Raw genomic sequence first — 18,827 nt, forward strand, 5'->3', positions numbered from 1 at the left:
AACCCAGGAGTGACCCCATGTGCAAATATGATTATATTACCTATGTAACTCTACATCATGTACAACCAGACTATTGAGAAGTTATACTCCATTTATGTATTCTACTGTCATACATTAATAATAATAATAATAATAATAAAAACAACTTAGGAGTGTTCTATACTGAGTTACATCCCCAGCCCTCTTCATATTTTTGTTTGAGACAGGGTCTTGTTAAATTGCCAAGGCTGGCCTGGAACTTATGATCCTCTTCCTCAGCCTCCTGAGTATCTGAGATTACAGGTGTTCATCACCATAGCTTTTTTTTTTAAGAACTGCTATAAAAATTTTAGCCTCTTTCAAAATGATACTTTTTCATCAACAAAATATCTTCATGATCAGCTATGTCCTGCATTCCTAGAACAATGCTACACAATTCATGATATTCTTTTATTACAACTTCCAGAATCAATATCAACATCCTTATTTTTCAAACAAGCTGACTGGGCCTCTGAATGGCAATCTTTTTTTTTTTTTTTTTAATGTTTTTACCTTGTACCCACATCCTAGGATCCTAGACACTTACTCTTTAATAAGGAATCTAATAAACTTACATCCAAAATCTTATAATGAACAAATGATTTCCAATTGTTTTCTAAATTTCTTCTCAAATTAATGTTAAAGTCACTTAGATAGTAATGTCATTTGGTAAACTGGTAATCTTGCTCAAAATCTAATCCTTCATTTATATGGTCTCAAAATATTTTTTTTTTATGAATGATAGTTCAAATTAAATGGATGGTGGTTTGAGAATATATTAACAATTTCCTCGAATCAAATTTTATTAAGATTATTGGTCATACAGGTGACAAATTTATTCTACCTAATTTTAAACAATTTCTAATAAGGAAAATTATTTTTCCCACTCACCTTTTCCAAATCAAGCTCCTTTAAAAGAATACTTGCATTCTTATTTGCTTCTGCAGCCTGCTGGTCTTTAGCCTTCACAATTGTCTCAACACATTGGTGACACTTTTTTAATAGTTCCTACAGAAAATGGAATTATATAAAAACACATAATATATAGAGGCCAAATAAAACATGAGTAGATGAGCACATCAAAATCTAGGGGGTTAAAGCTCAAAACACTGAAAATTTGCTAAGCCAAATTAAGCTACCCTGAGTCCAGTCCTGTATAAAACTTTAATCAAACTAAGGCATCTTTCCTCAAAAATCTGTAGGTTCTTAGAAAACCTTTTCATCAGACTAATGGTTTAGTAATTAGCCATAACTAGAGTCACTTCAATTACGGTCCACAGTAAGAGGAAAATAATATTTTTTATAAAAATTAGGGTACTGTGTACTTTGCAAGTGGAAAAACTAAAGTATAGAAAGATCTATGCTTTGACATCTCAGGGGAGAAAAACAAACTCTTAATTGTACATCTGGATATATAATTCTAAAAAGAATCAAAATGTGCTTCAATATTATAGTAAACTTACCTTATCTGTAATTGTTGCTATGTATCTCATGCATTCTATATCAGAAGGGAATTGATTGACTTCCTTCACCAAATACTGGACAACTTTTACATGACCCTGTGAAAAGTACAACAAAACACACACTCACAAATCCTTTGAAATTTTGCTTGTATACATAACAACTTAAAAGACTTCTAGATAAATAAAAATGGTCAGGAATATATGGCTTCTTTTTAATTTAATCAATAACCCATAAAAAATAGAAAAATCTGTTGAAAATAGTACTTCTTAGAATAAATTTATTAACAAAAAATTGACAATGTAAAATAAATCTCAGTATAAAAGGGAAATTAGTCCTAACATAAACAAAACTTTCAGATTTCAAAGTATTATTTTGATTCCACCTGACTAAACAAAGTTGACTACCAAATTTTTTGGAGCCCTATAACGTGAACCTAGAAAAACACTTTATAATAAGTGCCATTATCAGGGACTAAAAGATGAATAATAAAATCTTTCTTTCTTTTTTTTTAATTTGTACTCTGCTAGGGATCTAACCTCGTATTTACTAGGGAAGCACTCTATGGCGGCACTATATCCCTAGGCCTTTTTATTTTATTTTGAGACAGGGTCTCACTAAGTTGCCCATGTTGGCCTTGAACTTATGATTCTCCTGCCACAGGCTTTTGAGTCACTGGGATTATGTGTGTGGCATGGATCTGTAATAAGTTTTAAGCTTATCTATTTTAATAGAACCAAGCTTGTATAGCTTCCCCTCCTAATAAGGTTCTAAAACATCCTCAAGAATAAGTATGATGAAGAAGTGTTTGCCTCTGGGACAGGGACTTGATGAAAACAGAAATGCTGGAAACATCTAGGGTTATAGCATTATTTCATATCTTTATGGAGGTTTGGGTGACACAGGTATCTGCATTTATAAAATGTCACCAAATTATGCACCTTAAGATGCATTTTACTATATTTGCATCTGCTTTAATTAAAAACATAATTTTTTTAAAGAATTAAGTGTAGAAAACATTTTAAGATTTTCTTTTAAAACATATAACTTATATTGCTGTCCTTCAAAAGCTATGATTACCTAGTTTGTGCCAGGCACTGTGCTATACAAGTGGGTATAAAAAGCAGTGAAAAGATAGCCATAACTCTCAGTCCTTATAGTCCTTCCAGTACACAAAACAGGTATTAAATATGTAATTACAAGTTGGGATAAGGGAAAATATTCAACTACAAAAGAGAAACCTTTTTCAAGTTGGGTATTAGGGAAAGAATTTGAAAAGTGATATTAAAATGAGAGTTAAAAGCAGCACAATTCACAAAATAGCTAAATTATGGAGCCAATCTAGATACCCTTCAGTAGATGAATGGATAGGGAAATTTTGATATATATATATATACACACACACACACACACACACAATGGAACATTACTTAGCATTAAAAGAGAATAAAATCATGGCATTTGCAGGTAAATGGATAAAGTTGGAGAATATATAATGCTATGTGAAGCAAGCCAATCCCAAAAAACCAAAGGCCGAATGTTTTCTTTGACATGAGGATGCTGACTCATAATGCAATTTGGAGGGGAGCATAGAAGGAATGGAGGAACTTCAAATAGGGCAAAGGGGAGGGAGGGGAAAGGAGGGGGAAAAGTGGGGAGGAATGAAGGTGGAATGAGTTAGACATCATTATCCTTTGGATCATGAGAGGTATAAGACACGAATGTTGTGAAAATACTTTGTGTGCAGTCAGCATCTTGAAAAATTGTGCTCTATATGTATAATATGAAATGAACTGCATTCTCCTGTCATATGTATAACATCAATTAATTATTCTCCATGGTTTCAACTTAAAATTGGCTTAAAATTAATTTAATTAAATTAGAATAAAAATGGATGAAAGGAAAATTCAAACATGATTCTAAATGTAAAGTAATGAGGCATATTGAACCTAACTGAAAACACAGAGATTTATAGAAGCAGAGATGAATTATGTGAAGTAAAATTCTGATTTATAACAAAGCTTGGTATTTATAAGACTTTCTGTGAACATAAGCCAGGTAGTCTATATCCCAGGCCGAGGAGAGCTGCATAATTATTCACTGTTCACACAAAAGCCAAGTGAGATTCTGAAGGTGAAATAACTTCCTCAAGGCCACAGAGCTGAAGTCATATATCAGAATCTTCCCTGTCAGGATTTGAAACAGAATTATATATCAACACATGGCTCATGTGTGTTGTGTATCCACTTACCCACTGAATTTGTTGACAAGTGATGTAAACATCAATGACATACTATATTAATCTTAGATTAATAAATTTTCCTGGGAATTTAATATATGGATATTATGGGGGTTGATAAATTAATTTTTAAATAAATGTTAGGGGAGTAAAATAAAATAAAATAAAATGGGAGCTAAATGATGAGTAGGGAGGTAAGCCAGGTAAATAGGAATGAAGAACATCCTAGGAAAAGAAAAACCATTGAGCAAAAAGTCCTTAGGCAGTTAAAAGGTGAGTGCATTCTAGGTCAGTGACAGTGCTACAGTTTATGTAAGCAAAAGGGGAAGGTATTATGAATGATCAATCTGAGGAGGTTAACATGAACCAAATTCTGAGAGCTTTGTAGGCCATATTAAGTAGTTTATAGTTTACCATTAACTGCAATGGGACAGGTATTTATTTATACATACATACATACCAGGGATTGAACACAGAGGTGTTTTTGTCACTGAGCTACACCCTCAGTCCTTTGTTTTTAAAAAAAAAATTTATTTTGAGACAGTATCTTATTAATTTGCTTAGAGCCTTGCTAAATTGCTGAAGCTGGTCTTGAAATTGCAATCCTCCTGCCTCAGCCTCCTGAGTCCCTGGGATTACAGGTGTGTACCATTGCATCCAGCAGGATTTAAAAAATATATCAGAACAGTGAGCCTTAATTTATATGAGAGGTATAAGTTTTTATGAAAGGTCACTCCTTTTTGTTCCTCGTCAGGTAAATATCCACCTGCATACAATAGTTTTCCTTAAGTCTCATATTTTATATACAACATAACAGAAACAGTCAAGGAAACAAGTGATTTAACAACAAAGCTGCTTAGAGTGAACTACCCCATAGCTTTTAGATTTGGCTGCAAAAGAATGGAAAGAGTAGTGATTTTTTTACGGAAATATAATTGATTCACCAACATCAATTAATTATTCTCCATGGTTTCAACTTAAAATTGGCTTAAAATTAATTTAATCTTCCCTCACCCCCACATCAAATTACCTTGCGAAATGCTGACATAAGGGGTGTGATTTTCCGGTTATCTGCTGCATCCACATCAGCACCTGCTTGTACTAACAACTGCACTACATCAAAATGACCACCATTGGATGCCAGCCAAAGTGGTGTATTTCCCTTCTTGTTTCGAACATCAATATGGGCTCCCCTGTAGATAAAAATGTTAATATAGTTTGTTTCTTATAGGAAGAGGCTAACATTTTTTACTTTTCCCTACCATCTTTCATTATTTTGTAAAGAGTAACATGTAAATAAGTGTACATTAAAATGTCAATAAAGTAATAGAATTTTATATACTTTAAAAGTAAAAGGGACCACAGGAAGTTGGGTGTTTTTTTTTTTTGGTTTGATAAAACCAAGAACGCTTCATGGCAGCTACATCCCCTGCCCCACTTCTTAAAATTTTTTTTGGTACTGGGGATTCAACCCAGGGGTGCTTAACCACTGAGCCACATCCCCAGTCTTTTTTGTAATTTACTTAGAGACACGGTCTTGCTGAATTCCTTAGGGCTTCAGCTAAGTTACTGAGGCTAGCTTTGAACTCACCATCTTCCTGCTTCAGCCTCCTGAGATGCTCGGATTACAGATGTGCATGACTGTACTCAGCCCCTTTCTTTAAAATTTTAAGATGGGATCTCACTAAGTTGCTTAGGCTGACCTTAAACTTGCAATCCTCCTGCTTCAGTCTCCCAAGTCACTGGGATTACAGGCATATGCCACTGTACCCAGATAGGGAAAATAAATACATAAATCTGTGTGTGTGTCACACACACACATGCATATATACACATATGCAAATATATATTTACCCATAGGTTATAAAATGAATAATATATGTGTTCTTAAATTTTTTTTAATAGAAAATGACTCACCTGTTAATCAGGAGCTCACAAAATTTGTAGTGACCTTTGTCTGCTGCTATTGTTAAAGCTGTATCTCTTGAAGAAGGCACAGGAGGGGCATTGACATCTGCTCCTTTATCAAGGAGAACTCTTCCAACCTCTGCATATCCCCCAGAAGCAGCTTCCATCAAGGGGGTAAGACCAGTCTGTTTAGATCAATAAATTATGTAATTAAATTTTATAATTTCTTAAAAAGACTAAAGCAATTGACTTTTAAGAAGATTCTGATTTCCTCTCCCAAGAGCTAAGCAATAGTCTGTCTTAAATTCTACTAAATAGCAAGTGATAACTGTTAGGTTCAATTTAGACATGCCAGAATTCACTTTATAACCTAATACCCTATGCAAAAAAGAAACAATTTCATAACTTCCACACTATCATAAATCTACTCATTAGATAATAATTACTTTGTGAAATTAAGAGACATTAAAACATAAGTAGATTAAAATCCTAATTAATAATTTTTTTCTAATATGTCTTTTGTACACTAATCTCTTGATATTTTTGTTGAAAGACATTTCCTACTCTCATTCTCAAAACAATATGGATTTCCCTAGAACTTTTAATAGATGAGTGGGCCACAAATGTAACAGAAAAAAAAACCAAACAAACAAACAGATGGTAGGAAAGGCTCATTTCTCTATGTATGATTAAAAGTCAGAGGGAAACTGGGTACGGTTGCACACCCCTGTAATCCCAACTCCTTTTGAAGTGAAGGCTTCAAAAGAAGGATCACAGTTCACAGCTGGCATAGATAATTTAGCAAGACTCTATCTTAAAATAAAATCAAAAAGGCAAACTAAAATGGCAGAATGGGGCTGGGGTCGTGGCTCAGCGGTAGAGCGTTCGCTTACTATGCAGACATCCTTGGGTTTGATCCTCAGCAACACATAAAACTGAATAAATAAATAAGCAAGCAAGCAAATAAATAAATAAATAAATAAAATGTAGCAGAATGCACCTAGTACCAAAATAAGAAAGAAAGAAAGAAAGAAAGCTAATGGAGTTAAGGGAGAAAATATGAAATTTCCATTCAAACCTTTCCAACTGGAAATGACTACCAGATTGGCTGTCATCTAACTATAAAGAATTCCAGAATTCCACCTGCTGGGTGTGGTGGTGCACATCTGAAATCCAAGTGGCCCAGGAGGGTAATACAGGAGGATCTCGAGTTCAAAGCCAGCCTCAGCAAAGGTGAGGCATTATGCAACTCAGTGAAACCCTGTCTCTAAATGAAATGCAAAATGGGACTAGGGTTATGGTTTAGTAGTTAAGTCCCCCTGAGTTCAATCCCTGGTACAAAAAAAAAAAAAAAAAAAAAAAAATCACTTGAGCCACATTTTTCTAGGGTTCTAAGTTATCTAATAGTTCAAATAAAAGGATTTCTAATTACTGAAATGCTAACTCCTATTTTCTAAATGTCAAACAGAAAACTGTCAGAATCTTTTATGGTCAAAGTAGATTATATAATTTTATTTTGTCCTAATTTTATAATTTATGAAATAATTTTGCTTGGGTTTTATCAATGTAAGCATACCTCATTAAAAGAATTCTTTAAAAATCTACGTTAAAGGACTTATATAAAATAATCTTATTAAATTCAAAAGTTGCAAACTTCAATAGGGATAACAGAGCACACAAGTATCAAGTTGGGAAAAAAATTGATTCTATTTTCCTTACAGTCCATAATAAACAGTTATCAACAATGAAAAGTATGTCACTGACCACATTTATATGACATAATTCCCAAAACCTGCATTGAGACATCAGTTTTAACTTAATAACTGAAAATACTATAGTCAATCTGAATATAGAAATATATTTGAAATAGTTTGCAAATGATAAAATATTTACCTTTGCCCTATGTTCAACATTGGCTTTTCGGTCCAGAAGCAAACTCACTACTTCTGCTCGGCCCTGGAAACAGGCCAGGGTGAGAGCTGTGTTCCGGTTGGTCTCTATTTGAGCGTTAATGTCTGACCCCATATCAAGCAGCAGTTTCACTGCAGGAACATGTCCATTCATTGCAGCCAACATCAGGGGAGAAATACCTAGTTTACTCCCAGTCCTAAGAGGAAAATGTGCTCAGAAAATTAAAATATGTAGCCTGCATTTTTAAAAAGCAATAAAGATGAAAATGGTTCAGTAAAAAGACAAGTTTTGAACAACGATGAATAGTTTTAATTATTTAGACCAATAATATGGAATAGGAAAATCCCATAATTTAAAACACAATTCCTACTTAGGGATTACAAATTTTCCACAACACATAGTACAGTATTTTTTGGAATGAGACCTCTTTTAAAAGAAGCCATATTACTGAAATAAGATGGAATTACTTAAAAGCACATTGTAGAAATAATATTTGGCTTTGATTCTTTAGTACTATCTTAATTTAAAATGGTATCTGCCCCGATATTAAGGGAAAGACACTTAACTCCAAAATAATCATGATTGATAAAATGAATGAACAGGTGATACCTTGAATTAATTTCTGCCCCAGCATTAAGAAGAATCTTAATGATATTAACATATCCTCCAGATGCAGCTAGACTCAATGGTGTATAATCAGACACATTCCTATGCTCTTTATTGGCACCACGAGCCAGCAGCAAGTCTACCACCTGCAAAGTAAAATATGAATAGAGAAATTCATTTTACACTAAGAGCTAAACTTATAATGAAGTAAGCACAAAGAAATAAGACCTACTACATCCTTGTCTAAATATCTGAATTACATTCCATTATGTCCTAAATAGAGAAATGGATTCAATTTCATATCAAGAAATTCAGACCTTTGAAATCCCAATTATACCGAAATAATAAGATGTCACCCTTTCCATTTGTAAGATGTTGAGCGAGCAATGAATGTGCATTTCGTGTATTTAGATTTGTGATTCATTCAACCACAACAAATGTAAAAACAAAGAAATTTTATTAGCCTCAAGGGCAAAAAACAGTTTTAGGGTTTAGATCTAGAATGTCCCTGAAGATCATGTGTTGAAGGCTTGTCCCTACTGAAGCAGCGTACAGAGGTGAGGCATTGGGAAATGACTGAATCAAGATGGTTCTGATCTCATGAGTGTATTAATCCATTGATAGCTGACTGAACTACTAGGCAGTAATAGAAATTATAGGGAGGTGGGGCATGGTTGGAGTAAATAGGTCACTGGGGGGAGGCCTCTGGTGACTATACTTTGTCTGTGCCCCTTTCCCTCTCCCTTTCTCTCTCTCTGCTTCCTGGTTGCCATAAGCCAAGAAGCTTTCCTTTGTTACATCCTTGTACCATGATGATTCTGCCTTGGAAATAGGCGACTACAGACTGAAACCTCTGAAATTATGAACCAAAATAAACTTTTCCCTCTTTTAAGTTGTTCTCATCAAGTATTTTGGTCATAACCAGGAAAAGCTGACTAATACAAGCAGATTCCTTAAAAGGGAATTAACTATATGCCCATTTAGCTTAACCAAAGTATCCTACTCCTTGGAAATTATATGGAACGTGTCAAAACACATGCATGTTTTATTCATGTAGCTAAAATACTAATCATATACCTTGAAAAATATAAGCAAAATGTTTACAAGATGAAAATTAATGTTGACATACCTCCTGACGTCCACCAGAACATGCCAAGGAAAGTGGAGTGTCCTTAGTTCTTTCAGATTGTGCTTCTATATCCCCACCTTTATCCAAGAGGATTTCAACAACTCCAACATGCCCTGCTGTAGCTGCTAGGATCAGTGGTGTGAAACCTAAATTAGAAAATACAAAGCTAGCAAATTAGTGGGTTTTTGTTTTATTTTTGTGGTGCTGAGTTTGAACCCAGGGCCTTGTACATGCAAGGCAAGCACTCTACCAACTAAGCTATATCCTCAGCCCAAATTAGTGGGTTTTTATTTATTTTAAATCCACTGTCATCAATTCTCTATTATTTTAATTTTTTAAAAAAGTGTTAGGGCAGATACTAGTAACCATTTAGAATAAAATGCTCTAAATCCAAATATTTACATGACAAAAACCCACCTGCCAAAAATGCTAAGTCAACTAAAAACTTAAGTTTGTATTCACAATGAACTTTGATCCTTCTGTACAAAACACTTTGGGGAAATATTAAGGAGAAAGGCAAGCACAACCTTTTCCCCCCTGCAGTATCACTAAGCTACAACCCCAACCCTATTTTTTATGTTGAGACAGAGTAGTCTCAAACTTGTGATACTCCAGACTCAGTCCACTGAGTAGCTTTTATTACAGTTGTGTGCCATTGCTCCAAGTCTTTTTCTCCTCAGTGTTGCTGGGGACAGAATCTAGGGCCTTGAACATGCTAGGTAATAACTCCACTGGTGAGCCACACTACTAAACCTGTAACCACAACTTGCCTACCTTTGCTGATAATTAACTTTTGATTTTTTAAAAGAATTACATGGCTCTGCAGATTAATGAATGCGGATATTGTTTACTCGTCTCATCACAGAGAGATTGTAGGAACTACTTATTGACAGTAAAAAAAGCTACAACCATTTTCTGATATAACCATAATCAGATATTATGGGCTGATATTTCCTACCTTTTTTGTCTCTGTGCTCAATTTTAGCATCTCGTGCAATAAGTACAGATACAAGTTCTTCATGACCACCAGCACAAGCTAGTGTTAATGCTGTGTCATGATTGCTCTCGGTCTAGAAGTAAAAATGAGATTATCAAGTGAAGAGAATATAATATTTCTTTTAACTATTAATATACAATGATAATTTTCCTTTCTAAAGAATATTAGAATGGGCAAAAAAGTTTAAATTAATTGATTTACTTACATGTGCATCAATGTCAACTGAAGGATACACAGGGGGCATAGACTGTGAAACCATATTGCTTGGAGTCTGCGAACAGGGTTCAGGTGTAAGACATTCTGTGGTCTGAGAGGAACCATTCGAACCAGTTGGTACTCTGCTACTCACAGCTGAAAAACAATATTCATATTGCTAAACTCCATTTCAGAGAGTAAAGTAATATGTACATAGAAAACCACCAAAAAAAAAAAAAAGAGAAGAAAAGAAAAAAACTACAGAAATTTCCATAGCAAAGCTATAATGTAGTAGTTAAATCATAAGCTTTGGACCACTGACTTTCTAAAGTAACTGACCTCAATTTTCCTTATACATACAATAGAGAAAATAATAGTACCTGTGTCTTGAAATGTTGTCGGAAAAATCATTTGAGATAATACAGGTAAAATACTTAACACAGTATCTAAATATTTAGTGCAGAGCCAATAAATAGTAGTTTTTTTACATTGTCATTAGGGAGAATATAGTTTCAAAAAATATTCTTTAAAAAAACGAATTTTATATCTTAGTTTTTAAAGGGTAATCAGAAAAAAATGCCCTCTGGACAATGCAAAAAAAAAAAAAAATGTGCGGGGCAGTGCGTAGAGGAAAAAGAGGAGGGGAATGAATTAGAATATTTTCCACATAAATTGTAGGGAATATATGTTTAAAATTCAATATTTACTTTGAAAATTTTCTAAAATAAATCAATGTTTTAAAGTGAAATTATTTGTATTTAAAACATTTTAACAGTGCTTGGCATATGTGAGTGCTCAATAAATGTACTTATTATATATTTTACAAGACTTTAGTATTATTATTATTGACTTATAAAAAAATAATAGCATTATTTACTCAAGAAAGAAAAAACTCCCAGAAAAAAACAATCATTAATAACAGAAAAAAGGGTGGGGCTGTAGCTCAGTGGCAGAGTTCTTGCCTAGCATGTGTGAGGCACTGGGTTCCGTTTCTTAGCATCACATAAAAATAAACAAATAAAATAAAGGCATTCTGTCCATACACAACTACAAAAAAATTTTTTTTTTTAAATAAAAGCTTTGGTAATCACAATAACTTTCTAATTGCCCTCAGATTGAAAGTCAGTCAAAACCATGTAAGACTTAAAGAAAAATACAAGCATTCCAAGTGCTGGAAAATGTTCCCTCTCTAAAATTTCTATATGACTGGATCCCAATCAAGGAGCTGTTCACAAGTCTGAAATGGTCAGTTATTTACTAGTTTAAATAACTTATCAAAATTTAAGATGTCTAGTTTTTTCTATATGAGCTATCACCCCTCCTCCCCATCAATATATAACACCAACTCAGCAATATAAATTTCAACTTCTGTCAGCACATAAACAACATGATTCAACTATCTAGTTACAAATAAGAATGACTATTATGTGTGTGTTTCACCTATAAGAATATACACAATGGAGACAAAGCTTTAAAAATTTGTCATTCAATGAATTAAAAGTAGACAATATTCTGTTTACCTATTCAAAATGGCTGTTTGGAAAACAGCTCAAAAAAAAGAAACAAAAATGCAATAGAGTGATATACTGATATCTAGTATTTTACTAATAGAATAGACTTTAACAGTGGTTAGTCTTATAATTATTTACATATATCTTAATAAAGAACTACTTTTCTATCATTTTTATTCATGTTCTCTTTTTATTAATGAAAAGTAGATATTTTTAAAATTTTAATAGTTGATTACAGTGCTATACTGGAATGGGTTGCTATGAAAGTCTTCTTTACAGAGTTAACTTTAAAAAAATATTTTTGTATATTTAACAGCTCTATTACCAAAAATCTGTTGTTACATCAGTTATTTTACATTTTCGTACTACATTAACTAGAAGCATTTTTCTCCTTATAATAATGACAATCAGAAACATTCATAGAAAGTGATTTTAATGAGATTGATTACAATTGAAAAGTTATAAAAATAAAATAAGAAAATAGCAAGAGATGTAAAAGGTACATGTGGAATAAAGGTTGTATGATGAGAGCATTATACCAGGACTATGACATTTCATTAATTCCCAAATGTTTTCTACCTCTAAACAAAATGCCTCTGAAAATTACTAAGAAAGACCATTAAACAAAGTTCAACATATAATTTAAATTAAACTTAAAACTATTCTAAGATGGGATAATAGAAGAACTGAGTGCTCTATTCTAACTTGTGAAATTGAAGAAAAATAGTTTTGTAAGTGGTATGAAAGATAATAAATCATACTATGGAAAAAACTCACAGATACTAGGTATACATAAAATATATTGTGAGGTTTTAGGAAATTTATTGCTATGATCAGTTGTATGTAATAATAGCTTCCTTAAATAGTTCTATTTAAATAAAAAAACCTAAAAATATAACTTTGATGAGAGGAAATTATTAAAGCCATTTTGAGTCCTCTCAAAATAAGAGCATTTCCTAATTACCTTTTTATTCTTAAATCTACATTATCACTGAGTTACTTAAAGCAAGATTCTTTAAAATTGAAATATTTTAAGAGCACATAATAAAGTGCCAACAACAAGGAACTAAAGTCACAAAACTATATTGAAACTTACATGTATATCAAATCTTAATTAAAAAATAAGAGAAATGATGTTATCTAATGAAATTTAGAAGCCTAAGAAATAGTAATATGCTTAAGATAAATTTAGAACTTTAAGTTGAATCAGATACATGCATATTAGATATAAGGTTCTTTAACCTAGCTGAACCAAGTTTGAATCTTGGCATTTACTAGCAACTTTATTTTCCTAAGCTTCAGTTTTTCAACAGAAAAATAAAGACAGAAAAAATGATCTATTTTATAGGGTAATTATAAATAGCCAACGATAAAATGTAATATAAAGCATTTAGAACAAAGTATGGTATATAAATGCTCAATAAATGTAAATAAACTGATATTGCTTTATTTTTAAACAATCTTCTTTAAATAGGAATTAAATTTTTACTGCTTCTACAGCTGCTCGATGGCCAAAGCTATTTTGAATTTCTTTAAATTGCTTTAAATTTCTAGATGTGTCAACTTTTGAGAATCACTTGCTATATGATAACTGCCCAAATCCCAACATTCACTTTCAGAAGAAAAGGACTTGAGAAACCATGTTCTTAATTAAGAGTTTATATATACTTTGTCTAGGACTACATCAGCTACAAAACATATAAAATTACCAACTAAAAGCTATATTAGCTAATTAAGTAACAACATTAATGTTATATATAAAACCAACTTTTATCATGAGAAGTATCTTGAGTAGAATAGCAATAAAGAAAAAAACATTCCTATGTTTAGAGAGTGCAATTTGAGGCTGGGGATGTTGCTCAGTTATAAAGCATCTGCTCAGCATGTGAGGCCCTGGGTATAATTCTCAGCACCAGATAAATAAATGAGTGAAATTTACTGCTATTATATACAGATATTTTTCTAAAGTAAAACTTTATATGTTATAATTTTCTCCTTATCAAGGATGAGTATAAATTTAATTTAGGTAAAATTAATTAAATCTGTGACCTCTTCTGTCCTACCAAAATACCAATGTATTAACCTTGTCTGATTTCTTTTACCTTCAATTAAAAGAAACTTATACTTGGAAAAAATAATGTTTTAAAATTTTAAGAGAGTCAGGTGAACATCTTGAACAAAGAAAATATAATTATTGCTACACATTCCCAAACTGATAAACCTTCATAAAAATGGAATTTTTATATGAAGATAATTTTGAACTGATTTAAAAGTAAAATTATTGGAATTAAATTTTATTAGCTCATATCAACATGATAATTAAACAATGTTTTCTAAGGTAGTTTTTTCAAGTTTTGTGTGAATTGTAAAGGACCATATCCATTTAACAAATACTTCAGTGAAATAAACACTTTTCCTACAAGAACCATTTATAAATATTACCATAAAGTTAACTCCTACAAGATCCCTTTAGAGTTCTTTCTACATTCTTTATTTTTTTAAAAAAAGTTTTAACTGTATTGAAATATGGGTTTCAAAACTAGAATTGAGTACTTAATTAGGAACATTATAATGCTAGTTACAGAAGTTTCAAAGGCAACGTCACAATACTATAACCAATGGAAGTTATATACATGCCCAATAAAGATTTTGATTTAAGTAATCTTATTCCACAGTTTTAAAGATTCAGTAAAGATTAGGAAGACTAAAGGCTCACAAGAAAAGAAAGGAAACTGGGATAGCATAATTGGGATTGGGGGTGGGGAGGAGAATATGACAAGAGGAAACAGACAACAGTAAGGAAAAAAATGTTGCAATCAAGAGACAGAGGACTGGCCTGCCTTTGAATATCACTCCAGCTACATCTTAGTTCTTGGTCTTCATCCACTGTCAACAGCCATTCTGGCTGCATTTCTGAACTGGGCTTTCATGGAGGTGATACATTCACCAGCCATCTTTAGGAAGGTAAATGATTAATTGCACTGTTTTCCCACTGCTGCAAGGACAATGAAAGGGAAAGTAAACTTGTGCACCTCATTTCATATCTAGATGTAATTTTCCACACAACAATAAACAAAAACATATACTTTTAAGATTATTAGGACTTTCTTGTATGTGTATGTCTATGTATTTGGTGTGTCTGTTGCTTTCATCAAGAGTTAATGAAAAATTCCAATCACAAACCATTGAGTGGTGATAATTTAATTGTACTTTTATTTCCTCACCACAAATATTATAACATGGAATGCTTAGTTTTCTCCAAACATTCCATTTAACTGAAACAATTGATGTAAAAAATTATAAATTTTAAAAAGCAGCATGATTCTAAGTATGATTTCCAAACAAGAAATTCACCAGCAAGAAAATTTAATGTTTAATCTTGTGTTAATACCTCTGAAGTCTACAAAGAAATTCTAGTGTGAGAGCTTCTACCCAAGGCACAATATAAGGTAGCTTTGATAACAAATATCTAAAATAAAGGATTTATGGCAACTTTATTTCTTTGCCTTTGAAAGGTGACAAAAAAGAGGAGGGGCAAGCATACTTTATGTGTTAGTGCTGTTGAGCTTAGTTAATTAAATTCATTTCCAAAATACCTCAAGAAATGAGTAATTTTACAAGGTAGCTAAAAAATGGAAAAGTACAAAATCTGTGTTTTTGTAGGGGCGTGCAAAGAAGCTGAGCACACAGATTAAAGAGAAATTATTACAGATATATATCTTAACCCACCTGCTATCAGGTCATCAAGAGTGTCGGTAAGCGTCTGGGCTGGAGTTGCAACCATTAATCCATCTGGTTCTTGAACTAATAGCCCCTGATCATGTCCAGTAATAGCAATCTGAGGCTGTCCTACAATTTGCTGATTACCTGATACTTTCTGAAGTTCAAGAGAATTTGTCCCATTAGAACCTAAGTCACTGGAAAAGTTACACTCTGAAGATGATAAAGGCTGGACTGGGACAAAATCAGTTTGTTCTGCCGGTGGTGGAGACTGTTGCTCATCATCAACATCATTATCTTTAAATAAGATTGTGTCAACCTGAGTTAATTCTGAAAAGTGATCCTCTGGGAGACTACCATCTCCTTCCCCTTCTGGGAAGACTCCTCTATGAGAGCACTGCTGGTGTAGAGACACTGTGTCTTTCTGACCTTTGGTTTCCAAGTATTCTTTGGTAAATTGCTGTTGTGTTTTCATCTGCAACTGCCTTTCCACTTTCTGCAGTTCTTTCAGTATTTTCTTCTTCTTCTGGACTTGCTCTTCTCTGTTCTTTTTAAGTTCTTCTATCTTATCTTTGTTCAGAGGTTCACCTTGAATTAACTCCAATGATTTAAGCTGTGCTTTTTCAATAGCACTAATTCTTTGTCCCAGTTCATTCAGCTTGCCTTCAGTCTCCTCTACTATGCACTCCAAAGGCTGGTATGGGTGAAAAGGTGGCAGTAGGTCCTGATCTGCTACCTGCAGGGAACTGGACTTCTGCTTGGATGTACCTAAGCACATGAAAAATGTTTGAAAAAGTGCCATGCTAAAAAAAGAAAAAAGAAAGAAAAAAAAAGAAAAGAAAAAAAAATCAGAACCCTCCCTCCCCCACATATGTGGTCCTCCCTCCCGAAACCATTGTAACTAATGCTACACAGGATAAATGTTCAAAGAGTCACACCAGTGTTAGGTGTGAAAGCCTATACTATTTCATCTGTTTCACGTAGCATAAACTGGGATGTTGACAAGTCAAAAAATGTGAATTTTTAAAAATCTACTCCTTAGGATTAGGAGTATTTAGGAAATTAAGACTGGGGCAAGAAGGAAAAGAAAACAAAGAGGAAAGAATCTGAAATTTTACTGACCAGATTGGACTTTTAAAAGAATACCAAATAAAGCAGAATCTAAATAGTATTGAGGATAACAATGTTAATGATAGCTTAAATGCCCACGTACAAAAATTATTATTTTTAGCAATAACTGTACAAGTAAAGAAAGGTGTCACAAGAAACCAAACCTTATGGATCAAAGCAGGGAAATGTGTTTTTCAAGTTGTCAAAATATTTCTCTTATTAAAATATAATGTGAAATCAATTTTCAAGACATCTTTGTAAAATTCTCCATTAAATGTCTTTAACACTTCCATACCTGAATACTATATTAAACTTATATCTTACAATATCCTGCATTTAATTAAACTCTTCAAGTAAAGTTCATTTAAGAGAGAAACAGTGAATGTTCTTAGGAGAAAATCAGACTTCCCAAATAGGATTACTCATTCTATCTTTCCATTTAAAACAATGGAAATAAATATATGCTATTTTAAGGTATTAAATTATACTTATTACTCTCATATATCAAATCAGCAGAAAAATAACCATCATTATTAACAGTCTTACATCTACATGAACTGGAGGAAATATACTTTTTAATGTATTACTCTGAGACAAATTCAGGGATTAATCATGCTTAGGAGGAAGTAGGACTATTCAACAACAAAAAGGAACAAATTACTAATGCATTCTACAACATGGATGAACCTCAAAAACGGTACACTAAGTCAAAGAGGCCAGGCACAAAAAAAACCCTTCACATTGTACAATTCCATTTGCATCAAATATATAAAGAAAAGGCAAATACATAGAGACATAAAGAAGAGTAGCTGCCTGGGGTTACAGCAATAAGAATGAGGCTCAACCGCCAACAGGTACGAGAGCTTTTGGGGTGACAGAACTATTTTAAAATTAGATGGTGATGATGATCACACAACTTGGTAAATTTACTAAAAAAATTCATAGCACTATACATTTTAAATGAGTGAATTATGAAATGTAAATTAAACAACAAGAAAGCTGTTTATAAAAAAGAATTGGGTGCTGGGCACAATGGTGCATGACTATAATCCTAGTGGCTCAAGAGGCTGAATCAGGATGGCAAATTGAAGGCCGGCTTTGGCAAATGAATGAGACCCTGACTCAAAATAAGAAATAAAAAGGACTGGATATGTAACTCACAGGCAGAACACCCTTAGGTTCGATCACCAGTGCCAAAAGAGGGGAAAAAAAAACACAAAAAAAACCTGGGTTTAAAAAAAAACATGCTGGGCATGGTGGACTGCACCTGTAATCCCAGCAGTTTGGGATGTGCCTCTGAGGCAGGAGGATGTGGAATTCAAAGCCAGCCTCAGCAATTTAGCAAGGCCCTAAGCAACTTGGTGAGACCCTGTCTCTTAAAACAAAAACAAACAAAAAAAGAACCTTGTCTATTCTTTTAGAGTGCAGTTAATGTATATGAATACCTTAAGTAATTTAAGAATTAAATCAAAGATTCATCTGCTAATGCCAGAATTGGCTCAAACATGCAACATTTATTATTATTGACTGATACAACTTAAGTTTTCCCTATCATATACTGTATCTACAAAAGTAAGAAAAGCACAGTTCCCATATTATTATAAGCAATTTCAAAGGTCTATTTATCCTTAAAAATAAACTTCAGCAAGGAATATTGTCTATATTCAATTTTTTAATTTCAATCTGAGCAAAGTGGTACAGAAAGATTTTACTCTTTCAGAGTAAAAGCCATTAGATTTGAGAGGCAATTTTATTGCTATTTCCATAAGATCTAATTGGAGCTCACATTTTCATGTAAGAGTTTAATGATAATCAATAGCTAAAAAAATGGAGCAAACAGCTATATAAATCCACTAACACAGAAAGGAAATTTTCCATTTTGTAATAAATGCCATAACAGCAGAATAAATTTAGAAGTTCTATAAAGAAAATACATATATGTTTAGTACCAGGAATTGAACCTAGGGGTGCTTAACTACCAAGTCCCATCCCCAACCCTTTTATTTTTTGTTTTGAAGCAGG

At 32.9% G+C, this 18,827-nt stretch overlaps 1 protein-coding gene across 4 annotated transcripts in view; it reads right to left on the minus strand.

Moving 5' to 3' along the window:
• Positions 1 to 18,827, minus strand: part of Ankhd1 (ankyrin repeat and KH domain containing 1) — a 132,039-nt gene that overhangs the window by 20,223 nt on the left and 92,989 nt on the right. For all 4 annotated transcript variants that reach the window (XM_071612308.1, XM_027927955.3, XM_027927954.3 and 1 more), the window contains 10 exons: positions 15,705 to 16,463; positions 10,475 to 10,620; positions 10,231 to 10,342; positions 9,273 to 9,418; positions 8,147 to 8,289; positions 7,520 to 7,733; positions 5,636 to 5,811; positions 4,749 to 4,911; positions 1,482 to 1,577; positions 910 to 1,026 (listed from right to left, as the gene is read on the minus strand). In XM_071612308.1, the coding sequence (XP_071468409.1) occupies positions 910 to 1,026; positions 1,482 to 1,577; positions 4,749 to 4,911; positions 5,636 to 5,811; positions 7,520 to 7,733; positions 8,147 to 8,289; positions 9,273 to 9,418; positions 10,231 to 10,342; positions 10,475 to 10,620; positions 15,705 to 16,463 (2,072 nt within the window). The remainder of the gene's footprint in view (positions 1 to 909; positions 1,027 to 1,481; positions 1,578 to 4,748; positions 4,912 to 5,635; positions 5,812 to 7,519; positions 7,734 to 8,146; positions 8,290 to 9,272; positions 9,419 to 10,230; positions 10,343 to 10,474; positions 10,621 to 15,704; positions 16,464 to 18,827) is intronic.

Source organism: Marmota flaviventris, chromosome 5 (assembly GCF_047511675.1).
Source record: "Marmota flaviventris isolate mMarFla1 chromosome 5, mMarFla1.hap1, whole genome shotgun sequence".
In the NCBI taxonomy this organism is placed as follows: Eukaryota; Metazoa; Chordata; class Mammalia; order Rodentia; family Sciuridae; genus Marmota; species Marmota flaviventris.